The following is a 21,595-nucleotide window of genomic DNA, read 5'->3' as shown; positions in this document are numbered from 1 at the left end:
TTCTGTATATGGTCATGTGTGATCACCTATCTGGTGTGATGTGCTGGTTTGTTTTGATATTCTTGTATTGAAGGAGTCTGGGATTTGAGTGGATCACGGGAGGTCAGTTGAGACAGGGGTGTCTCAACTGCCGCAGCAGGGTAAGACATATTTCTCTCCTTTCCTGATATTGTCTGATGAGCGAGGATATCCCAAGACTCTGTTCCTGGCCTCTGCCATGACATTGCAACGAATGTCACCCACCTCTGTATTGTGTAGTAAGTAGTTGAAATATAATGTTACTAATATTTATAATTTATCAGACATTTGAATGTGAGCGTGTGTGATGTCAGAGCAGTGATCCCCACCCATGTATACCTGGCTTTGTTTTAAGTGCAATTGTACAAGCTCTCAAGCAGAAAGTGCCATTTCAAACCACAATAAACTCACTTAACACGTAGGTAAGTATTGAGGAAGATAAATGTAAATTTGATGGCAGAGGTCAGAATATGAAGAATTAAATAAACAAATTGTCCAAATATAAAGTGATGAAGACTGTGAACTGTAACAAACAATAAGAATCACTAATGCTGCAGAGGGCGTTAAATGTTTGGGAGCTTCACTTGCACTCCAGTCCACAAGATGGCGGTGGAGCGCACACAGTTATTGGGCGTCTCAGCAGAAGAAAACAAGGCAAACAAGCAGAAGCAGCTATCGAAGAAGGAGCTGGAGGAGGGAAAAGACGTAGAAGAAAGAAGGGGAGATGTCGGAATCCCCAGACGCCGACAGCCTCCTGTCCTCGTCCTCTCAGCTCAATCTGATGGAAGTGGACACGGTGAGACAGTCCGAACAGACTGAAAATCGCTGTGCGCCGCTAACACTGACACTTCCGGCGCTCTTCCTCTTTCCGCTGCTAAACGACTTTTAATATATACTATAATGTATGATAGATAAACAATGGCCAATTAGTGCTCTAATCATATCGTTTAGTGATATGAATGCCCAGTCTTTCAAAATATGGCTCACAAATCAGTCGAAAAGAAATCACGTGATTCATTCGTGTTTACAAACAATGGAGGCTAGAAACGCTATGAACCATAAATACGTCAGAAGAAGAAGAAGGCAGAGCGTTTAAAAGTTGACTTTTTACGTCAAAACAGAAATGTAACAGTATTATAACGTGAACATTACGTTTATATGTGTTTGTTGCTCTGAAACTGTTGGCATGCCACTCCCCTGCAAAACAAATGATAGTTCATTCACTTTCATCACTTTTCTGTCCTGCAAACACGTATAGCTTCATGGTTGCTCTGTTTTGCTGTATGTAAGAACTTGAGGTGTCATAAATTGATAGATTACAAGCAGGAATTGTTTATATTGACAAACTAGTTCCTGTAATGTAATGTTGCTGTGCACTGTTTTGTCCTGTTTTTCCTGTTCTTAGATCGATGATAAGGAGTTTGACATTCCACAAGTGGACACACCTCCCACCCTGGAGAGCATCCTCAATGAGGTCAGCACACTTTACTGTCGGGGATCATACACACACACACACACACACACACACACAGAGAAAACAATAACAATAAGCAGTGTGTTTCCAAGCTTGAATGTGTTGGTTTTGTCGCCCTTGATGTCTGCAGCTGGAGGATGAAGATGAGCCGTTCGTGCTGGAGGACACTTGTGTGCTGAACACAGACAATATTGATGCTCACTCATGCGACACGTCGTCTCTAGCGAGCTCTGACAGCGGAGACCCGGTGCACCTCAAACGGCAAGGACACACAAAAGCACCGAACAGAACACCTGACCTTAAGCACAATCACTAACCTTCACACAAACCAACATCTGCATGGCCCTGGTTCTAATTCTAAAACACAAAAATGGCTTGGTAACAACCTAAGCTGTAGCCATACTAACTTTCTTTCTTTGTGTGTGTGTGTGTGTGTTTGTGTGTGCGTGTGAAGGAAGAGGAGGATTGTGGATTTGAATACAACAGTTCACGGTCCAGTTCTCCGGCGCAGTCTGCTGAAGGGGATCTCTGCTCAGATCATCTCTGCTGCTGTAAGACATCTACATAGACACACACAAGGAACCCAGTATTTTTCTGTATAATTTTGGTTTAACTTATGGGTGTGTGTGTGTGTGTGTGCTTTCAGGACAAAGTGGATGCTGGACTACCAACAGCTATAGTGAGTATAGTGAGCTTTTATTCAGACTGGGCTTTGTTTGGAGCTCTTATTCTGAAATCCGGAGCGTTTACCTCCCTAGATCAGTTCTTGAGACAGTGCGTCTTCTGGTCAGATGCAGGAAGACATTGATTTAAAATGTAACTCTAATGAAACAATAATAGATTCTGATGGTTGATATCATCGGTCAATTGACTTGTTTTTCTTTCTTATTTAATGTGATACTTTAAGATGATATGTCCAAACTCTTTATCATCAAACTTTCACTTTAATACCTTTGTCCTTTTTAATGTGTGTGCTGCTCTGTGTTCAGACAGTGTCAGGGGTCATCGCCGTGGGAACGTCTCATGGTCTGGTTCTTGTGTTTGGTGAGTTGTTGACTTCCTCCCTCTACACATACAGCTGGCTTAAGTCAATACGACCACATTTTCCCGTTTTATCAGATCGCATCAGTAGAAAATAAAGATTTAATGTCTGTAGACTTTTCTTATCAGCATTGGATCACTCAGTCACTCACTTATACTCTCCTGCTATGTTTTTTTGTCTATTGTTTAAAGACTTAAAAACAAAATGTAATAATCTCTGACTCACTTAATGTCACACTGTTCTTCTAATATCACGGGGCAGGTCAATGTTTAGGTTCTGGTTTCTAATAGACAATCAATCAATCAAATTATCCCCTAAATCCTCAACAATCGTGTGCATTCTGTACTTATTAATGGATTCAGGTCAGCATGAAAAGATGAAACTGAAGCAGCGGTCGGTGGAGATCGGGTGCGGTTATATTTTATTGACTCAATACATGCCCACATCAGTGATATCTACCTTGAGCACAGCTTCACCATCGTCTGACATTGACGCACTGGCAATAACGTAATCCCCCTCGAAGGAAATACTGGAGCCGTCGGCCTTCGCTCTTACGAAATTATTTTCTGTTCCGTTGTACATAATGTCATAAAGGTTGTAGTCGCAGTCGTTGCCTTTGTCGAAGATTCCCACGGCGAACCAGTTGGAGTAGAGCATCCGGTCGTACGGGACTGAGTACATGACAGCCAGGACGTGGTTGTAGTCGTTCATTTCGCCGTTGAACAAGTCGTAGGTGAAGACGCCGACAGCTCCGGTGGCAGCGCCGGTGACCTTGTTGAACATTCCACTGGCGTTGCCGTTGGTTTCCACCATGGGCGGCAGTGGGACGTCACAGTTGCCACTCTCTGTGAAAACCCTGCGTACACAAAAGCACGAGATTGACTTAGAAATTGGCTTACTAAAACTAAAAACTAGTCTCTGTGCTCACCGATGCATAAACTTCAAACACAAACAAATAGTTGAGTCACTATCGCATACAAATAGTGTCAAAATGTGCCCAAAAAAAATTGTAATTGCAGTTTTCTGAATATAGCGTTACCTTGCGTTGCAAAGAGTGTAGTAGCCAGAACAGTTGTTGATCTCAACGTTGCAATGGCGGTGAACCATGATGATGCAGTGTGCTGGGCAGACCTGGAGATAGGACACCACCACCATCATCATCATCATCATCATCAAAGCTGCTGCATTTCATTATTATTTAATTAATCTACATGAATTGAAGAATGAGTACTCACCGTGTCGGATTATGATGGTACTCCTAAGAGCAGAGAGGTTCTAGGTTGAAAGCGATGTAGAAATATCCCAGCATGCACTGAGCCTTTTTATTGATGCAGCTAATCAAGGACCGCAACCCCTTCCAGATGACTCCCTCCTTATCTCCAGTCTAGTATCGGTTCTTTTACGCCACTGTTCCCTCTCTACATCAGCAGGCCCACACCCTTATCAGCTTAGCACACACCTTACATGATTGGATCAGGCTGATTGCATCAGAAAGAGCTTCAGGCCTTTTTCTTTCTTTATTTGTACAGGGTGTGATGAAGAAGCAAAGTGCACACACGCGTGTTACAAAGTCATCTGAGGACAGCAATTAGTTCATGGAATAGGAATAGTGTTTATGCGATTAGTGTTGAAGGCGCAACTGTGCAAAACACCGAAATCTGATCACTGATTGGATTCAGGTGCGCGGCTCTTTGAAGAAATTAAGTCTTTTTATTGGGAACAGCTTGTGTTATTGATATGTGATTATGATTGTTATTGATGATGGTTTTGCAGGGTACTTTCTCACAATGATGTAAATGTAAATTGTACATTTTTGATCCAGGCTTGACTGAAAATATATTGTCTTTATCTTTATCACTGATCTTATTATAAAACTAACAATAATAATTATGTTGTACTATACTGTCTGTCAAAGAGGAAATACTGTATAGTTTTCACTGTGTACACATTAAGGTTTAGTCTGAAGCCATTTCAGAGTCTTGGATCTTGTTCTGAAGTGGCCAGAGGCAACGTGTATGGGTGAATGAGTTTGCTCTTCTGTTCATAGACCTTTTTGTTGTGTGTGTACTCTTCAGCCCTTTGAGACATCTAATGCAGTATGTGAAGGTTCTCAGTCATCCAGGTCATGGCATCCAAGGAAAGTAACTCTTAGGCAACTGGACTTACAGGTGAAGGCTTGAAGATGTTTCACCTCTCACTCAAAAGGCTTCTTCAGTTCTGGCAGACAGGTGGAGATTCCCAGGGTTTAACCTCTGTGGAGTCGTAGTCACTGTTACTCCTGATTAGTCGATTAAATCAATTCAATCAATTCAATCCTTTACCAGCAAGTCCAATTGCAATTGATTTACTTTCCTTTGATTGTATGCAGTATTGGGCTGTACAAATAAACTTCTCTTGACTTCACTACATTTGCGTATTGAAAGGATCAGAGACTTCAGATGCTGAATACAGTTGATTTTGTTGAAATGTCTTATTCCTGTGGAGGGATCAGAACCTGTATTGTGTTCCTGGTGGAGAGGCTGAAGGATTGTGATTGAGCTTTTATGTGCTGGGCGTTCACCTCCAACATCACCAGCCAATCAGAACTAAGCAATTCGGTGCCACTGCCATGCCATCCAGGATACAGCCAGTCTGAAACTCTTTGTAAAGGCTGATGAAGTAGAATGGAGGGAGTGTGTTCAAATGCTGACGTTATCCCTCTAGAGCCCATACTGTCTATTAACAATCCTTTTGACTTACTATGCAGACACAGCAAGACAAAACCTGCAGATTACTCGCTCTGTGTGCCTCCCTGTAAATAAACATGAGTCACACAGTGTGAATGCAGTGATCAAACAATCTGAGCAGGGCCTCACAGCATGAGCAGATGAAGCAGCTTGATGAATAGATTATGAGCATAATGACATCATCTACCGCTTCATTAACAAAAGCAGAATGTGAAAATCTAATAAACAATCATCTAAGGACTCACTTGTTCATAATCTGTTGACAATCACTCTTTCCACTTTACTGTGTGAGTGATATACATGTGTATTTATATATAGATTACAATTAAAATCCATACATTAAGCTCTGTGTAGTAGTGTTGACCTAAGAAGCGAATGGAAAATAATATAAACACACTCCTTGACACTCAGGAGAGTCGAGGAAATGTAAAGTAGTGACATGAGACAAGTGTAAGTTTGTGTCTTAAAGCTACAGTGTATAGAATTTGTTGAAATCCTCACTACATCCTTCCAACAGAAACAGCAATAATGTCATCCTCAGCTGTGTCACTTCATGGAAATAGCACATTTTCATCTTATGATAACAATACACAGTTTTACCGCAAGTATTGATCTCTTAACAAACCTACAGGAGGTGATTGATGTTTCGAAACCACTATCAGACACATTTGTGACATGAAAAATGACAAAGGAGTGACTTACTTGCGTTTTGTTCTGAAGTGGGATGAGGTACTTAAGATACTGATCGATGCTGATGTGAGAGACACACATCCGCACAGTCAGAGGAACAGTGTGTACATCAACATCACCACTCCAAAAAACATTAATGTTCAGTTTGCTGTTTTTTTTGCTTTCGTTTGTCGTACTGAACTGTCGTCGAATGTGAAATTGTAATGCTTTTTAAGTCAAATACCATGTTGTGGTCTTAATCTGGATCATAACATCTTCACTGTGGACGAAAGTTATTCATTTATGTGTTCTTTTACTAAAACGCTTCACTGAATTAACTCCCATTGTACCCTGTGTGTATATGCATGCATGTGTTTTGAGAAATGTGGAGGAAAGCGACACACGCAGAAAGATTTGTGATTGTATATATAGATCTAAAATGACACGTAACATATGAAACAAACCATTGCAGTGTTTTTGATGTAGTGTGTGTGTGTGAGTGATTTTGGCTGCAGCTGCTCCGTGTGCATTTAGATTAGGTCTGACCTTTGTTTCTTTTTGTTGCTGTCATCATGATGGCCATACAGGAAAAGGTATGAACTTCCTGTTTCCGTATGCTGTTGGTTGGAGGTTTGTCATGGCTGACGAGTTGTCAGTGTTACTTATTTGTGTGCATGTGCTCTTTTTTTTGATTTGCTCGTCTTGTTCTCGCTTCTGGAGCCTTTTTTGTTTGCAGGGATTAAGCATTTTGCCGCAGGTTCTGAGTTTGCTTGCTCTTTGCTAAACTGGAATGTTGGGAAACCTTGGGATTTCTCATTTTCAAGTAACAAACGCCTGTTTTGAAATGAATCTGTATTTGTAGATTAATGCTCATCTTCATTTTCTGTAGACTCAAATCAGGCTCTGCGTCTTTGTCTGGGTACCACGGCAACCGGGGCCGAGTTCGGAGCTGTCTCGGCCATCAGCATCAACCATGACTGCTCGCGACTCCTCTGCGGCTTTGCCAAAGGACAGGTATTACTTGTATAATTGTTTTTGATTGAGCAGCAGCCGCTACCTCATGACTAAAAGTTGGCACACGTATACCTTGTCTCTCTGTTGGACTCGACAGATTACCATGTGGGATCTAGCCAATGGGAAGCTTCTGAGAACCATCACAGACGCCCACCCTCCAGGAACGGCTATACTGCATGTCAAGGTGCAACGCAAACACACACACAGATGGAAAAGTTCACGAGAAATCCAAGGAATTCTTATAGTTTCTTTCTATCTCTATCATCTGTAGTTTTCCCAGTAGATCCAGAAGACGATGGCGTATGACACAATCCAAATGTTATTCAAAAACTGTACTTTACCTCTAATGCATCATATTTAAGTTGCCTTCATTAGTTTCTTTTTCCTTAATATTTCAAATTAAATTCTCACAATATAAGATAAGAAAACTAAAGTAAACACTTCTCAGCCGTTTCTCCTCTCTCCATCTATCTCTCTGCTCCACTTGACTTCATTCATGTTCATTTCTTGCTCATAAAAAGAGCCACAAACCATTATTATCATTTTCATTCACAAGATAAATAAGATAAGATCCCACTTGGCTTTTTATCTTCGACCATCTTCCTGTCTCATCGTTCTTTGTCTTTTTCTGCAGTTCACAGACGACCCAACCCTTGCTGTGTGCAATGATAGCGGAGGATCCGTGTTTGAACTGGCATTCAGGTAAACAAATACATTTCTGTACTGCTTTTATTGTGTTCAGTTGTCTCATAGATTGTTCTTCAGATTTAGCTCAGGGTATGAAAATAGAAACTGGTGGCAGATTGTAGGATGTTTGATTTGTCTTTAACTGATGGTATGTGTGTCCTTTCCGTGCAGGAGAGTGATGGGGATGCGATCCTGTGACTCTAGATGTCTCTTCAGTGGCTCTAAAGGAGAGGTTTGCTGTATTGAACCTCTTCATGCTCCTCCAGACTTCAAAGACCATCCCATCACACACTACTCTCTGCTGGCTATGGCCTCTCTCACAAAGGTGTGGTACAGTTGGTCAAGTCTTTATTTAAATAGGTAACGTTCTTGAGATTACTGAGTGTGTCTTTGTCGTTGATCTCTTCAGATTCTGGTTATTGGACTGAAACCTTCCCTGAAAGTCTGGATGACGTTTCCCTATAGCAAGGTGTGTCTGTCAGCCTCTTATATTCAAGTGATGAATGAAAGAACAGCGCGCGTTTAAGGTGGAACGACTAGAGGACACTGCAGAGTTTTCACTTTTGGTGTTGTGTTTGTTTTCTCCAGTCTGATCCATCCAGTGTTCCCCAGCTGGCCTGGCAGTTTGTTCCGGTTCAGAAAACCATGAACCCGACGCTCGCCTTCTGCAAAGGAGACACGGTCCACTTCCTCCTGGTATGCACTCACCTGATGCCTCACCTCACATGGAGCACACACACTGTTCACACACACAGGATCTACAAAGAGTACAGACTGCCGTGAATAGTTACAGAAAGAGAAGTATTTGCTTTAGGAACATCTCAAATCAACAAGAATTAAATGTCACTCAATCAAAGTCAGTATAACTCTTCCCAAAGTGGGTCAAACTAAACCAACAAAGGCATTTGGTGTATCTGGGAGACGGTTCCGCTGGGATTAACTTGGTACCAGATAAGATGAGATAAGATAAGAGCATAAGCGGACTTGAGTTCCTTTGCTGGTTGCTTGCTCATACAGTATCTGCTCAAAAAGGTGCAAACTATCTGAGTAGTTTGAAAAGTCTTCAACCCTGTATACTGTTATTTGTTCAGGTCAAGAAGGAGGAGACGGGGACAATCCATGTCATCAAACAAAGACAACTCCATCTCAGCTGTGACATCATCAGCCTGAGTGTGAGTCCACAGCACTTTACTTACTACTATTCACACCGATCCCCAAGAGGAGTTAACAGTTGATCGATTATTGATTGTTAGGCTGGTGCGACAGTGATTGAAGGTGGACAAACAATCATTGATCAGTCTGTTATCTAATCTGCGATGTTATTGTGAATGAAGTAATATAAGAGGGAAGCTGCACAACCTGTGTCAAAGCAGAGCAGTTTGGTTTGTTTACTGTTTTTAAATGTACGACAGCCTGATATGTGACACTTTCTTTGACTTGATTGTAAATGAAACAGACAATGTCGGCATTATGGAATATTCTGGGTCAACCTCAGTCCAGCTCAAATGTAAATCTGTGTCTTTCTGTGCCGTCGCTTTGTGTCTCCGCAGTGGATTAACAGTCGGACTCTGGTGCTGGTCGACAGCCACGAGAAGCTGCAGGTTGTAGACCGGCCCAGTCAGGAGGTTTTGGAGACTCTGGATCTGGACCAAGTGCAACTCGTCTACAACAGCCGACATTTCAAATCGCTGGCCACAGGAGGAAACGTCTCCCAGGCTCTGGTAAGGGGTCGATGGAAAAGAGAGGAGAGGAGAGGCTTCACTCAGCAATCGTGGATTCTGAGGACACTGTAGTTTTATGTGATGTAGATTTAATTCCGTCTGATTGATGATCTTGTCATGAGTGGATGTATTCTCATAACTGTGATTTTTTTACATGTAATGTGTGTGTGTGTGTCTAACAGGCTTTAGTGGGAGAAAAAGCCTGTTACCAGTCAGTCTCCAGCTACGCAGGACAGATTGTGTACCTGGGCACAAAGGTGTGTGCCGTTTAGTCTGAAGCGTTTCTTGTTTCTCACTCGTTTCTCACTCTGCAATCACATTTCCTCTCGTTTCCTTTGTCTTCCAGTCAGCTCACATTATGACTCTGAGGAGCTGGAGGGAGGTATGTAGATAATCGCGTTGTATCCGTGCAACATTGGATAGTGAAACTCTTGACACCTACAGTATGTCCTGTCTGACTAAAACTTAGCTTCATGGCACTCACTCTAAACTCTACTCTCCTACTAGACTCCCACTAGATCCTTTATTTGCTGTATTTAAATCTTATATGTACATCGACCTGGATAAAAGCGTCCTCCCAATGAGAAAATGTAAATTTATGGACTGTAAGTGGTCAGGCAGGATATCATTGTATTTGTGTCTCACTATAACCTCTCTCTCTCTCTCTCTCTCTCTCTCTCTCTCTCTCTCTCTGTCTCTCTCTCTCTCTCTCTCTCTCTCTCTCTCTCTCTCTCTCTCTCTCTCTCTCTCTCTCTCTCTCTGTCCAGCGTTTAGACTGTCTCCTGAAGCAGGAGCATTTTGTTGAGGCTCTGTCTCTAGCCTGGTCCTTCCATGAGGGAACTGCCAAAGCTGTGCTTGGTGGGTACATCACACTGTGCCTGTGAACTACAGAGACTTTAGATTAAGGGTATTTGTTAAAACTCTTCTTCTGATTACGCTTCAAAATCTTTCTGATCCATCACATTGTCTTTGCACCAGGTCTGACCGGAGATCCCGCCAAAAGGAAAGGAATGATAACCGACAAGGTCAGATCCTATTCATCTGTCAGTGCTCCTCACACTGATGGTGCCTCATGTCTGAACTTACGTCCTGTGTGTATGTGTGTGCTGGTGCGTGCTTGTGTGTCCGCGTGTGCAGATGGTAGAGATTCTGTTTCAGTTTGCCGAGCATTCTTTGAGGAAGTGCCCAGAACAAGGCAAGATCCAAGTGTTGGAGCAACATTTCCATGTAAGATGACCTATGGAGGCCATTGTTTAGATTTTAGTCTCTGTTTTGATTTGGTTTGCTTGATTAGGTCTCTGTGTGTGTCTGTGTGTTTCAGGATGTGGTTCCCGTCCTTGTGGATTATTGTCTGTTGCTACAAAAGGCGTAAGTCAAACACACAAACACACAACTGCTGAGGAGTCTCAAGAGTTAAGAGTTACGTTTTCGAATGAACCTTTTAGCGTGACACGATGTTGAGAGCTGCAGATACAAAGCAATAAAAGCCAAGTGAACCAGAGAGAGCATACCTCTGCCAAGGCCCAGCTGTCCGCCAATTGTTTCCTCCATCACACAATGATTTTATTCACGTTTTCCTTATTGAACATAGACTTAAATAGTAACACCAAAGGAGCCATGTTGTTTTAAATCCTCTAAATGGATTGTGTATCACTTTATGCACATTTATGTCTAGTTCAGCCAGGTGCATTTGTAGTAATATGTGTGTGTTTTGTGTACAGTGAGTTGCTGTTCAACCAGTTGTACACCCAGCTGGCTGAGAATGTGGTTGCTAAGGGAGTCTTCTTGGAGTCGCTGGAGTCGTACATTGTCACGGATCGCCTCGGCCACCTGACCACACCCATCATGAAGGACCTGCTCGCCCATTACCACGGCAACGGTATGATGGAAAGCCTGGAGAGATGCATAGTTCATCTTGACATCACCAGCCTGGACATACAGCAGGTGTGTATCTGTACTGCACAACATTATAGCATTAAGTAAGGAATGAGTTGTGAGTGTGATGTTCTTGTTCTTGTTCTTGTTCTTGAAGATTACAGAAAGCTATTCCATAACTAAAATAGTGTGTGTGTGTGTGTGTGTGTGTGTGTGTTTGTGTGTGTGTGTGTGTGTTTGTTTGTGTACAGGTGGTTCAAGTGTGTTGGGAGAACAAACTTTACGATGCTATGATCTACGTCTTCAACAGCGGCATGAACGACTACATTACACCTATGGAGGTAATTTCCCCCCCCCCAAAATCACGAGTACACACACGCATACACACATCACATCGTCGTTAAAAAGCTGATGTGTTCGATTAATGATTCATTTGTATCTCGCCGGTGGAGCAGCTGATTTTGAAATGATCGTCCTCCTTGTTGTATTCTAGAAACTCTTTGCAGAGATCGGTCCCCAGCTGAGAGAGGGGAGGCCTCTGACAGGTGAGTGACTTCATCACAGCTTCAACCATTTCAACTTTGAGGGTCATATTTAAGCATGACACAAAATAAAAAGATCTCCTTGTTGTCTTTTAAAAGCTCTGCCAAACCCTAAATCTGTGCCTGTGTCTTTCCTGTTCGGACAGACGAGCAGGTGGTGATGGGAAACAAGCTGTTGGTGTACATCAGGTAGGTCACACACACTTTGATCGGGCATCTTACAGTGGTGCAGACATCATGTGCTAAAATAAAATGGTAGCGTTTACAGGTTTAGGAGTAGATGCTACTTCTGTAAAATCAATCAGAATTCTCATTGTGTGTGTGTGTGTGTGCGTGTGTGTGTGTGTAGCTGCAGTTTGGCAGGACGGGCCTATCCACTGGGAGATATTCCTCCAGACCTTGTTGTTCAAGTCAAGAACCAGGTATGTTAATATGTGTGGTACATGATCGACCACTAGGAGACATTTGTGGTGTTTGTGTTTGTATGAATGTGTGTGTGTGGTTCCTGGTTGACTTTGTGTGCTTTTGTGCGCTGTCTGAAGGTCTTTGAGTTCCTGATCCGTCTTCATTCAGCCGACTCTTCGGAGGGGGAGGAGGTTTTTCCCTTCATTCGCACGCTCCTCCACTTTGACACCCGAGAGTTCCTCAACGTCTTGGCCATGGTGAGATGAACAGGAAGTTACTAACTGTTACCTTTACTTATTTACACACTTGAACATCACACTCAGGTCCCTTTATTTTCCATGTCATTCTTCATACAATTAAAAACAGCATCTATTCAAATAAGAGAAATGAATGTCACATTTAAGGGAGAGAGACTTTCTGACACTACAATCCACCAAATCCACCATCTGTGTGTGTGACTCATACTGCAATGTAGTCTGTTTACTCAGTAACTGTACTCAGCTGATGGATGTGCAGCACAAAGTAAGATTATGTTGTGTTTTCCCCCTTAACTATCCTTTGTCGTAGACGTTTGAAGACTTTAAGAATGACAAGCAGGCCCTGGAGTATCAGCAGAGAGTCGTGGACATCTTACTAAAGGTAAATCCTGTTTGACCTTACCTTTGTGATCATGTTATTCCAGCAGTGTGACCGAATCAACCAATAGTGCAGCATCTCATTCACCTTTGTCTGACAGAATGTCCATAGAGTAGCAGGTCTACATTTTACTCGCCAATCTTAGACCACAGTGGTTGTACTTTCCTTCCTCCACCTGTTCTTAATAATATAATTGTTGGTTACCTAGGTGATGGTGGACAACGCAGACTTTACTCCCTCCCAGGTGGGCGGCCTCTTCACCTTCCTGGCACGCCAGTTGGCCAAGCCTGACAACACGCTGTTTGTCAACAGGAAACTGTTCGACCAGGTACCCGGTGATACAGTATGTAATAAAGAATATGTCTCTTCTTGTGTGTGTGTGTGTGTGTGTGGGCGGGGGGGGGGGGGGGGGGGGGGGGGGGGGGGGGGGGTGTGGGTGTGTGTGTGTGTGTGTGTGAGTTTAATAGCATTACCGTCTTTTAGTCCAGAGTCTCTCCCAACTCCAAAGTCTTTAACCCTTAATACGTGTGTCCTATGATCCTGATTGTGTTTCCTCACGAGTCCCTTGAAGGAGTGGGTGTGTGTCTCCAGAGTTGTCGTAAATTAGCATTTCTTGACACAGCAGGAGGTGAGCGGTGGGTGAGGAAGAATCTGTTCAGAGTTAAACTGACAGCTTTACTGGTGAGAGGTGAAAGGCGACCATTTTCCTGTCAGAGTGAGATTAAACAAAGCAAGGAGGGACAGCGGTGTCTCATACACGAGAAACATCGCTTGCGTTTAAGTGCCGATCTGAAAGAGGAAGAGCAGTAACACCTTGACTCACAGTGCTGATTGCGTCCTTGTGAACATCCTCACCTTTGTCCTTATCGCCTCTATAGGTGCTGGAGTTCCTGTGCAGTCCAGATGATGAATCTCGACACACAGAGAGGCAGCAGGTGGGTGAAACACACTCATAGCGACTGTGAACGCGAAGAGTTGAAAATGACAAACAGTTCATATCCAGCAAACATTGTGGCGCAGGAGGAATTGCTGAGAATATTACCTCCTTCTCCTTCTCCTCCTTCCACACCACACATAAGAGATTACTGACTAACAGAGGAACAGATTCCCCTTGTGGTAACATGGTGGTACCTTCTTGTGTAGGTTCTGCTGGAGCTGCTACAGGTTGGAGGTGTGGTCCAGTTTGATGAAGGACGGCTGTTGGCTCTGGCAGAGAAGGCTGAATTGTGAGTCACTGGTTAAGAAAATATAGAAATCTGTCTGCCCTCCTGTCTCTCTGTCTCCCCTCCTGTCTGTCTGTCTGTCCACCTCTCTATTTGTCTGCCCCTCTTGTCTGTCTGTCTGTCCTCCTGTCTGTCTGCCCTCCTATCTGTCTTCTTTAACTAATGATAATTCTTTACTGATTGTAGTTTCCAGATCTGTGAATTTCTCTATGAGAAGAAAAATCAGCATGACAAAATCATGGAGTGTTACCTTAGAGACCCACTGAGAAAGGTAACACACAACCTCACTCATTTGCACTCAAACACACACACACACATCTAACAACGAGTACTTAACATTTCATTTTAATTAAGCTGTATGCATTACAATGAATCTGTCTTTGATTATTTATACATGTGCATTTTAATGTGTGTGTGTGCCCGTGTGTGTGTGTGTCAGGTGGAGATCTTCAGCTACATCCACAATCTGTTGTCCATGCCTGGTTACGGCCCCGAGGAGAAGCAGAGTGTCCGAGACAAAACGCTGCAGCACATACAGGTGACTGCACACACACACACACACACACACACACACACACACACACACACACACACACACACACACACACGGGTCAAAGGCCGCAACTTCCTTTTATTTATGAACGCTCAGTCTATAATTACAGAGCTAGTAGAAGACTGACATGATTGCATTTCCGTCAACAGGAGCTGGTGGCTCTTGACCCCAGCAGGTCAGCTGACCTGGTGACGTTTCATTTCTCTGATGAGGTGCGACCAATCATCTCTCAGCTCCAGGTGAGGCTCTCCTGATTTATCTTTAATCCCACACACTGAGTGGTAGTGTGTTCTAACCTCTCCCTCCCCCTCTCCCCTGCAGGATGAACAGCTGCTTGTCAGGTTCCTTGGCTGCCTCCTGGAACCCAAGTAGGTATCATCTTAGCTGCTGTGGACGCCTCACCTCCTCCCAGCTGCTCAACCTCAGCTCTCCTCTCTCTTTTGCAGGGACAGCCATCAGTCAGGGCCCGTCCTGACCTTGGAGCATGACCTCCACGAGCTCCAGCTGGGCTTGTTGAGCCGCTTTGCCCCTCAACAGCTCATGGCGTTCCTCCAGACCTCGCAGCAGTACAGACTGGAGGAGGCCATTCAGGTACAGAGTGTTTGTGGGTGTGTGTGTGGAAGTTTGGTTACCTGTGATGAGGCTCTCTTGACGGCAGATGAGGAATAAGTGGAGATCAGCAGCCAGGGTGAACACCAAGCAATCGGGGGAGAGAGAGGAACACAGACACCACACACGTACACGTAGTACACACACACACACACACACACACACACACACACACACACACACATGCATACACACATGCATACACACACACACACACACACACACACATACATGCATTCACACACATACACACACACATACATACATACATACGTACATACATACATACACACACACATATACATACACATACATACACACACACATACATATACACATAATCACACACATACACACACACACGATTCATTTGCCTTTGAAAGGTGTTTGTCATCTTTAACACTTCACCTTTAGTATAACTGCTGGGTCAAAGTTAGAAAGGAAGGAAGTAGAACATCTTTATGGATGAGTCAGAAAAACAAAAATGTTGAGTTGAAGCTTTCTGAATGTGAATCTGAATGGAAAATAGTCTGAGCGTAATGTTTCTCTTCCCTCTGTCACCAGATCTCAGAGCGGTACGAGCATAATGAGGCTACAGCCTATCTGCTGGAGAGGAAAGGAGACGCACACGGAGCGTTTACTGTCCTGCTAAAGGTGAAATCACGTCTGACTTGGGTTTACAAAGTAGTATATTAGTAACGTAAAGTAAGGTTTGTTTACGTAGCACCTTTCTAAATCCTGTCACAACAGAGACATGACTCTCTCATTCTCACCAGTCAGTCATTCATCTGCCTTTCTTGTGTCTCTCTGAAGACGTTGAAGGACAAACTGAGCGTCCTCACTCCTCAGAGCGAAGCAGGAAGTGACGGAGGGAATGAAGACGAGGAGAGAAAGTCGGCAGTGAGGAATGCTGAAGGCTCATTAAATGAAATCATCGCTCTGTGTCAGCGAAGCTCTCAGAACCTCGGCCAATCACAGAGAGAGGTAGAGAGAGAGTGTGTGTCTGTGTGTGTGTGTGTGTGTGTGCGCGCACCTCGTGTTGCTGTTTTTCCCTCCTGTGGTCCAACAACAAGGATGTGATTGGTCGATCTCATCATGTGACACCTTAATGTTATAATTTAGTTCGGGCTACAACCTAAACCAACCTCTATTTGTGTGTGTGTGTGTGTGTGTTTCACTCCTCTCCCTCTCCCAGGGTCTGTGGTTTCCACTGCTGGAGGCCATGATGGCGTCTCAGAAACAACTGAAAGGATCCACTGGAAAACACACGTCTGAGGGTAACAGACACACACGCGCACACACACACACACACACACACACACACACACACACACACACACACACTGCTTCACTTACACGTATAAAAGAGATGACACTAAAATGTATCTTATTCGGTAAAGAGAGCACAGTAAAACGATGATGATGATGATGATGATGATAGTGTGCATGTGTGTGTTTGTGTGTGTTAGTGTTGAAGGAACTAACGATGAAGGTTCTGAACAGCATGAGCAGCTTTATTCCTCTGCCTGCCATCATCCAGCGAATACTGCAGGTCAGACCACTCTGTGTGTGTGTGTGTGTGTGTGTGTGTGTGTGTGATAAGTGATCATTATTACAGTCTAAAAAGTTCGTCAGATGTTTTTTGATCCTCTTCATCAGTATTCATTCATGTTCCTGGTGTTTTCCTGCATGTTTGTGTGTGTTCAGGATCCTGTTTATGGAAAAGGAAAGCTGGCTGAGATCCAAGGACTTATTCTGGGCATGCTGGACACGTTTACCTATGAACAGGTGTGTGTGTGTGTGTGTGTGTGTAGTCAGATTTCTGTGCAGCAGACAAACAAGATTAAAAAATGACGCTTTTTTTCTGAAGACTTTGCTGGAAACCACTACCAGTCTACTGAACCACGACCTCCACTGGTCCCTGGCTCACCTGCGAGCTGCCGTCACCAGGGGGCTCCACCCACGTCAGGACCACTGCAACATCTGCCTCCAACAGTACAAGAGGAGGCAGGCCTCAGCTGAGGAGATCATTGTGTTCAGGTAACTCCCCCTGGTGGCCACATTGAAGACCTGCAGCTCGGTGAAGCTGTCGTTCATGTTCACTTACTACGAATCTGTAATCAAAGAAGTTAAGAGTTTATGTGTGTGCGTCTGTGCGTGTGTGTGTGTCAGTTGCGGCCACCTTTACCACTTCCAGTGCCTGCAGGAGAAGGGCAGCGGGCAAAGCCTCACGTCAAACCAGCTGCAACGTTGGAGCTGCTACAAATGTTCGTCCAATCAGGGAGGGAGGTCGGGAACTGCGGGCGAAGGAAAGAGAGGCCGCAGCACATCCCTCGCACAGGTGTGTGTGTGTGTGTGTGTGTGTGTGTGTGTGTGTGTGTGTGTGTGTGTGATTGCAGTTCAGGTCTGAGCTGTTTGGTTTCTTCCATCTTACACCAAACTCACCTTCACTTTTCTTTTCTCAGACTCGTGTTACATCTCTGCATCATGACGCAGGAGCAGAGGTTGATGGGAAAAGGGTGCGTTTGTTTTGGTTGTTATTGTTCGGTGTGTATTCTGATGTGAACATGCGTCATGCGATCATTACTGACACGGAACACGTTTGTCCTCAGGTTTTTGTTGAAGCGACGCTGGACCTGCAGCAGGAGCAGTCGTGGGACCAGCTCCGCTCACTGTACAGAGGACCTTCACGGGTACACACACACACTCTCACACACACAGCTGGCAGACACAAAAGCCCCTTTCACACAGATTGCAGAATATTGGCAGAAAAGTTGTTCGGGCAAACTGTTCCAGCATTGTGGGATGTGGTGTGTAGACGCCGCCAGACATTCCTCAGGTATTTAGTTTGATTTGAGGTCATTCTGACAACAATAACAGCCAGCCAATTTGATTTGATTGGATATTGCAGCTATGAATACAATAAATTCAATATGTGATGAGTTTAGGGACAAATTTTTGTGAATGCAGAAAACACACAGGAACACAGAGAGCGAAAACACACACACTCAGTGAATCAAACACTCAGTAGAACAACACAAACACACAAACAGAACAACACAAGCGCTGGCTGGATGTTGAATGGATTGATAGTTGAGTCAGTGAAGGGGGGGATGGTGAATCTTGTATCATGCTAATTGTATTCTCTGCCGGTGCCACAGTTGTCCATCCTGTCCGAGCTGTCTCATTGCCATAGCAATGAGAGGGCGGGGCCTCTGATCCCTGCCCAATCAGGAACGGAGACTTTCCAGCTCAAACTGTCTCCTCCTCCGCTGGTGGAAGAGTAGCAGCAGCAGCAGCACATCTACAGGAAACAGCACCGTGTAAGAAGATGGAGATGAGACAAACGAGTCCATGTCTCTCTTTGTCCCAATCGGTCATTTTGGACATTTTGGTAATTTCCTGCACCCCCGTCCATTGTTTGGATTAGTTGAATGCTTATTGACATTGAAAGTAAACCCATGAAATATTCAGTCAGTGTCAGTGAATCAAAGCAACGGCCGCATCATGTAGGTTTAATGATGACGAATCAAAGAATACGACAGGAATCCTCCTCTCAGCTGCTCAGATTAATGTTATTGTTTTCACGTTTGCTTTCTGTGTTGTGATGATCGCACTTTATGGATCAGAAAATATTCAGTTGCTGTGTCATTTTCCATAATGCTTGATTGAAAAAAATCTGTTTCACAATGTCTATTTAACACTATTTTTTAGACCTGGTAAAAAAATGTAATATTTGTCTTAAATGTAATATTAATATGGTGACTTTGAATAGCAAACAAAAAAATAAACCGGTCCCTTATTATTACATTAAGGAAAATATTTTTTTATCTCTACTATGACTTGTTTTAATGTTTGTCCAGTGTCGTCAGTCTAGTGCCCCCTACAGCTGGGACATGGATGTGTATCTAGCTGGGTTGTTTTCTACAATAACAGCAAAATTAAAGCAAAATGAGCTTTTTATCATGAAGGCTTCTTTTCTTTTATTGATTGGCGCCCCTCCAATTCTGTGACAAAATGACTTTAGATAGGTGGCATTAACCCATAGAGCACAAAGTAATAGTATTGTAAACTGTTATATTGTATTCTGCATACAAACTGCATTAAGTTAGTATAGAATTCAACATAAACCCTCACATTGAGTTCATGAATAAGAAGATAAAAGTGTCTTTGTTTGTGACTCACTTTGTTTAATACACTTGTAGTCTTCATCAACATCTTTAACAGCAGCCAATCACTCACTGTTTGATCGGCCATTAAAAATGTCTTCTGACAGATTAAATACCTTGACTGTGAACATTTTTATCTCCTGCCATAGTTCAGTTCTTATAACTGCATTATAGGCACAGTGTGATCAGTGGCCTCATGTCATTGTCACCGTTTGTCTCTTTCTCAATCGGCCTCTAAAAATCTTCACCTTTGTTGCCAAGAGACACCAAGAGAGGATTTCTTTTTTTTTTCAGCTACGTACATTCAGCCACATTTTACCTTCAACAATCAGATGATCAAAAATTACATCTAAGAAGCAGATTTTTGGGTGTTTATTCTTGGACACAGACAGCAACATTTGGCACAGTGTCATACCTGTTTTCCTGCGTGTGTTGGCATTTTAGGCAGCATTATAGTCACACAACTTCAGGTCTGTGGATGCTGACAAACTATCTTTTCTTGACCAACTCATAGCTGAACCCCTAACTGCTCCTCCTGGTTGCCTCTGCCCCTTCCATCTGTGTGTATGAATGGCTGAATGTGAGGTCTTTGTATAGCACTTTGGAGAAAAGCGATCTATAACTACAGCTGCTCTGGGTTTCATCCAATGGACTGTGGAGGTCATGAAGATAAATTTGCTATTAAGCCACTTGGGAAGTTCCAACAGATTTCTGATTACCAATTCTGAGGCTCACCTTCATTTCTCCTTCTGCTTACCGCCAAGCACAAGTCTACCTGTCTAAACAAAAATGGACTCCAGTATTTGTTGCCATCAAGGCATTTTGGAGTGAAACACACATCTTTGAGTTATGACTCAGAGTCAGCAAAGGACCCAAAGAGCCTGGAGGGCTTTCCCCCTCACCCCATTAGCCCTAACCTCAGCCTCTGACCCTCCTTCCTGCCGCCCTCTCCCATCCCTTAGAAGAGCCCTTTGGGTGTTTGGACCTTTCCTTGCCGCCCCTCCTCTAAAGACACATGCCATTCTACAATTACAACAGTAAGATTAAATGAAACGCATCCTATGACAATGTTAATAACTGTGTGTCACATCATGTAGGATGATGACGCCATTGACAACTGTGATATCATTCATGATGAGACCATTTACAACTGTGACATCATTTATGTCTCTAATCTTCAAATACTATGATTTGCAAGTACAACATTAAATGAAACTGTAAGTAAATGTAAATGTAAAGCACCTATGCACATGCTGGACCCCTGAACAATGTTTCCCCCACAATTGGAGGTGATGGGGGGATGGTGCTGGTTGCAACGCCGAACACATGCGTTCACACACACACACACACGCTTTCAATAGTAGTTAGATTCATATTTAGGACCCCATAAAACACTAGACTATATGGAATTGTAAAGTGTCTTTTATACTCCACCAATCCACTCCACTCAGGTCAAAGCTTGTAGTCTTGTTCACATCACTCTGGGAAAACATGGCTGCCATGGGTAGAACAAGACCAAGAGAGCAGGGTCAGGGGTTGGGTCCCTCACAAACTACATGAGGGAACACGTTTACCCTCCTACTGCATACGGGAAGCAAAATCCCCGGCCTGTGTTTTGTCGTTGTCAGCGCTGAAAAGCTGCAAATGTGTTTTTCGTATTTTTACTCGACATCTGCTTTGCCTTTGTGTTGTGTTTTACTCATATTCTTGTTCCTGTGTTTTGTGTACTCTGGGTACAGTCCGGTTGGTTCTTGTCCTTATGTGTCCTTGTTGCTCCCCGTTTACCCGGAGCCTTACAGTATATTGCTCCTGTATTTGTGTTTACCTTTTTTTCCACCTAGCTGTGTGCTGTATTTAAGTGATCCCCTCCTTTTGTTCCATTCCACTGTTCCCTCTATTGGTTAGTATCTTGTATTTCCTTTGTTGTTCTATCTGCTGCTGTATTTGTGTTTGCTTCCTTTTGTCCAGTTGCTTTCTGCCTGGCATTTAAGTTTCCCCTCTTTTGTCCTATGATTTGTTTATGTACCTTAGTCTTCTCAGTTTCTGGCGCCTAACTGCAATCCTGTCCAATGTACATTCGGTGGATAACACACACATAGGCGGGCCCAAAACTGGATGAAAGTGGATATTAATATGAATTACATTATTTATTCAGTAATGTTATTCTGTATTTGATTGTATGGATGTGAGGTCAATGTAAAATAGTTTTGGATAAAGGAGCTGTATTGTTAC

At 43.4% G+C, this 21,595-nt stretch overlaps 2 protein-coding genes across 2 annotated transcripts; one reads left to right on the top strand and one right to left on the bottom strand.

Annotated features, from left to right (window-relative positions):
- Window positions 1-657: 657 nt before the first annotated feature.
- On the top strand, window positions 658-19,002 carry vps8 (VPS8 subunit of CORVET complex). Its single transcript, XM_076163236.1, has 45 exons — window positions 658-814; window positions 1,424-1,492; window positions 1,623-1,753; window positions 1,947-2,043; window positions 2,139-2,171; window positions 2,482-2,536; window positions 6,819-6,943; window positions 7,041-7,127; window positions 7,578-7,645; window positions 7,802-7,955; window positions 8,040-8,099; window positions 8,219-8,326; window positions 8,722-8,802; window positions 9,181-9,351; window positions 9,534-9,608; window positions 9,698-9,733; window positions 10,119-10,209; window positions 10,330-10,376; window positions 10,489-10,578; window positions 10,673-10,719; window positions 11,073-11,295; window positions 11,478-11,567; window positions 11,720-11,771; window positions 11,915-11,957; window positions 12,118-12,190; window positions 12,311-12,430; window positions 12,741-12,812; window positions 13,018-13,137; window positions 13,688-13,744; window positions 13,953-14,035; window positions 14,219-14,303; window positions 14,472-14,570; window positions 14,735-14,824; window positions 14,907-14,953; window positions 15,032-15,176; window positions 15,759-15,848; window positions 16,008-16,178; window positions 16,390-16,471; window positions 16,664-16,746; window positions 16,902-16,982; window positions 17,065-17,234; window positions 17,367-17,535; window positions 17,660-17,713; window positions 17,807-17,887; window positions 18,356-19,002. The coding sequence occupies exons 1-45, from the start codon at window positions 743-745 to the stop codon at window positions 18,479-18,481; spliced, it is 4,203 nt and encodes a 1,400-aa protein (XP_076019351.1). The 5' UTR covers window positions 658-742; the 3' UTR covers window positions 18,482-19,002.
- Window positions 2,917-4,776, bottom strand: LOC143010737 (DELTA-stichotoxin-Hmg2a-like). Its single transcript, XM_076163250.1, has 3 exons — window positions 3,770-4,776; window positions 3,574-3,665; window positions 2,917-3,390 (listed from the first exon to the last, which is right to left on the bottom strand). The coding sequence occupies exons 2-3, from the start codon at window positions 3,639-3,641 to the stop codon at window positions 2,964-2,966; spliced, it is 495 nt and encodes a 164-aa protein (XP_076019365.1). The 5' UTR covers window positions 3,642-3,665; window positions 3,770-4,776; the 3' UTR covers window positions 2,917-2,963.
- Window positions 19,003-21,595: the final 2,593 nt, after the last annotated feature.

The sequence above is a fragment of the Genypterus blacodes genome, unplaced genomic scaffold, assembly GCF_046128005.1.
Source record: "Genypterus blacodes isolate CSIRO-AG114 ecotype Tasmania unplaced genomic scaffold, CSIRO-AGI_Gbla_v1 ptg000012l_1, whole genome shotgun sequence".
In the NCBI taxonomy this organism is placed as follows: Eukaryota; Metazoa; Chordata; class Actinopteri; order Ophidiiformes; family Ophidiidae; genus Genypterus; species Genypterus blacodes.
Note: the sequence above shows the minus strand (reverse complement) of the source record. Positions and strands in the feature narration are given on the sequence as shown.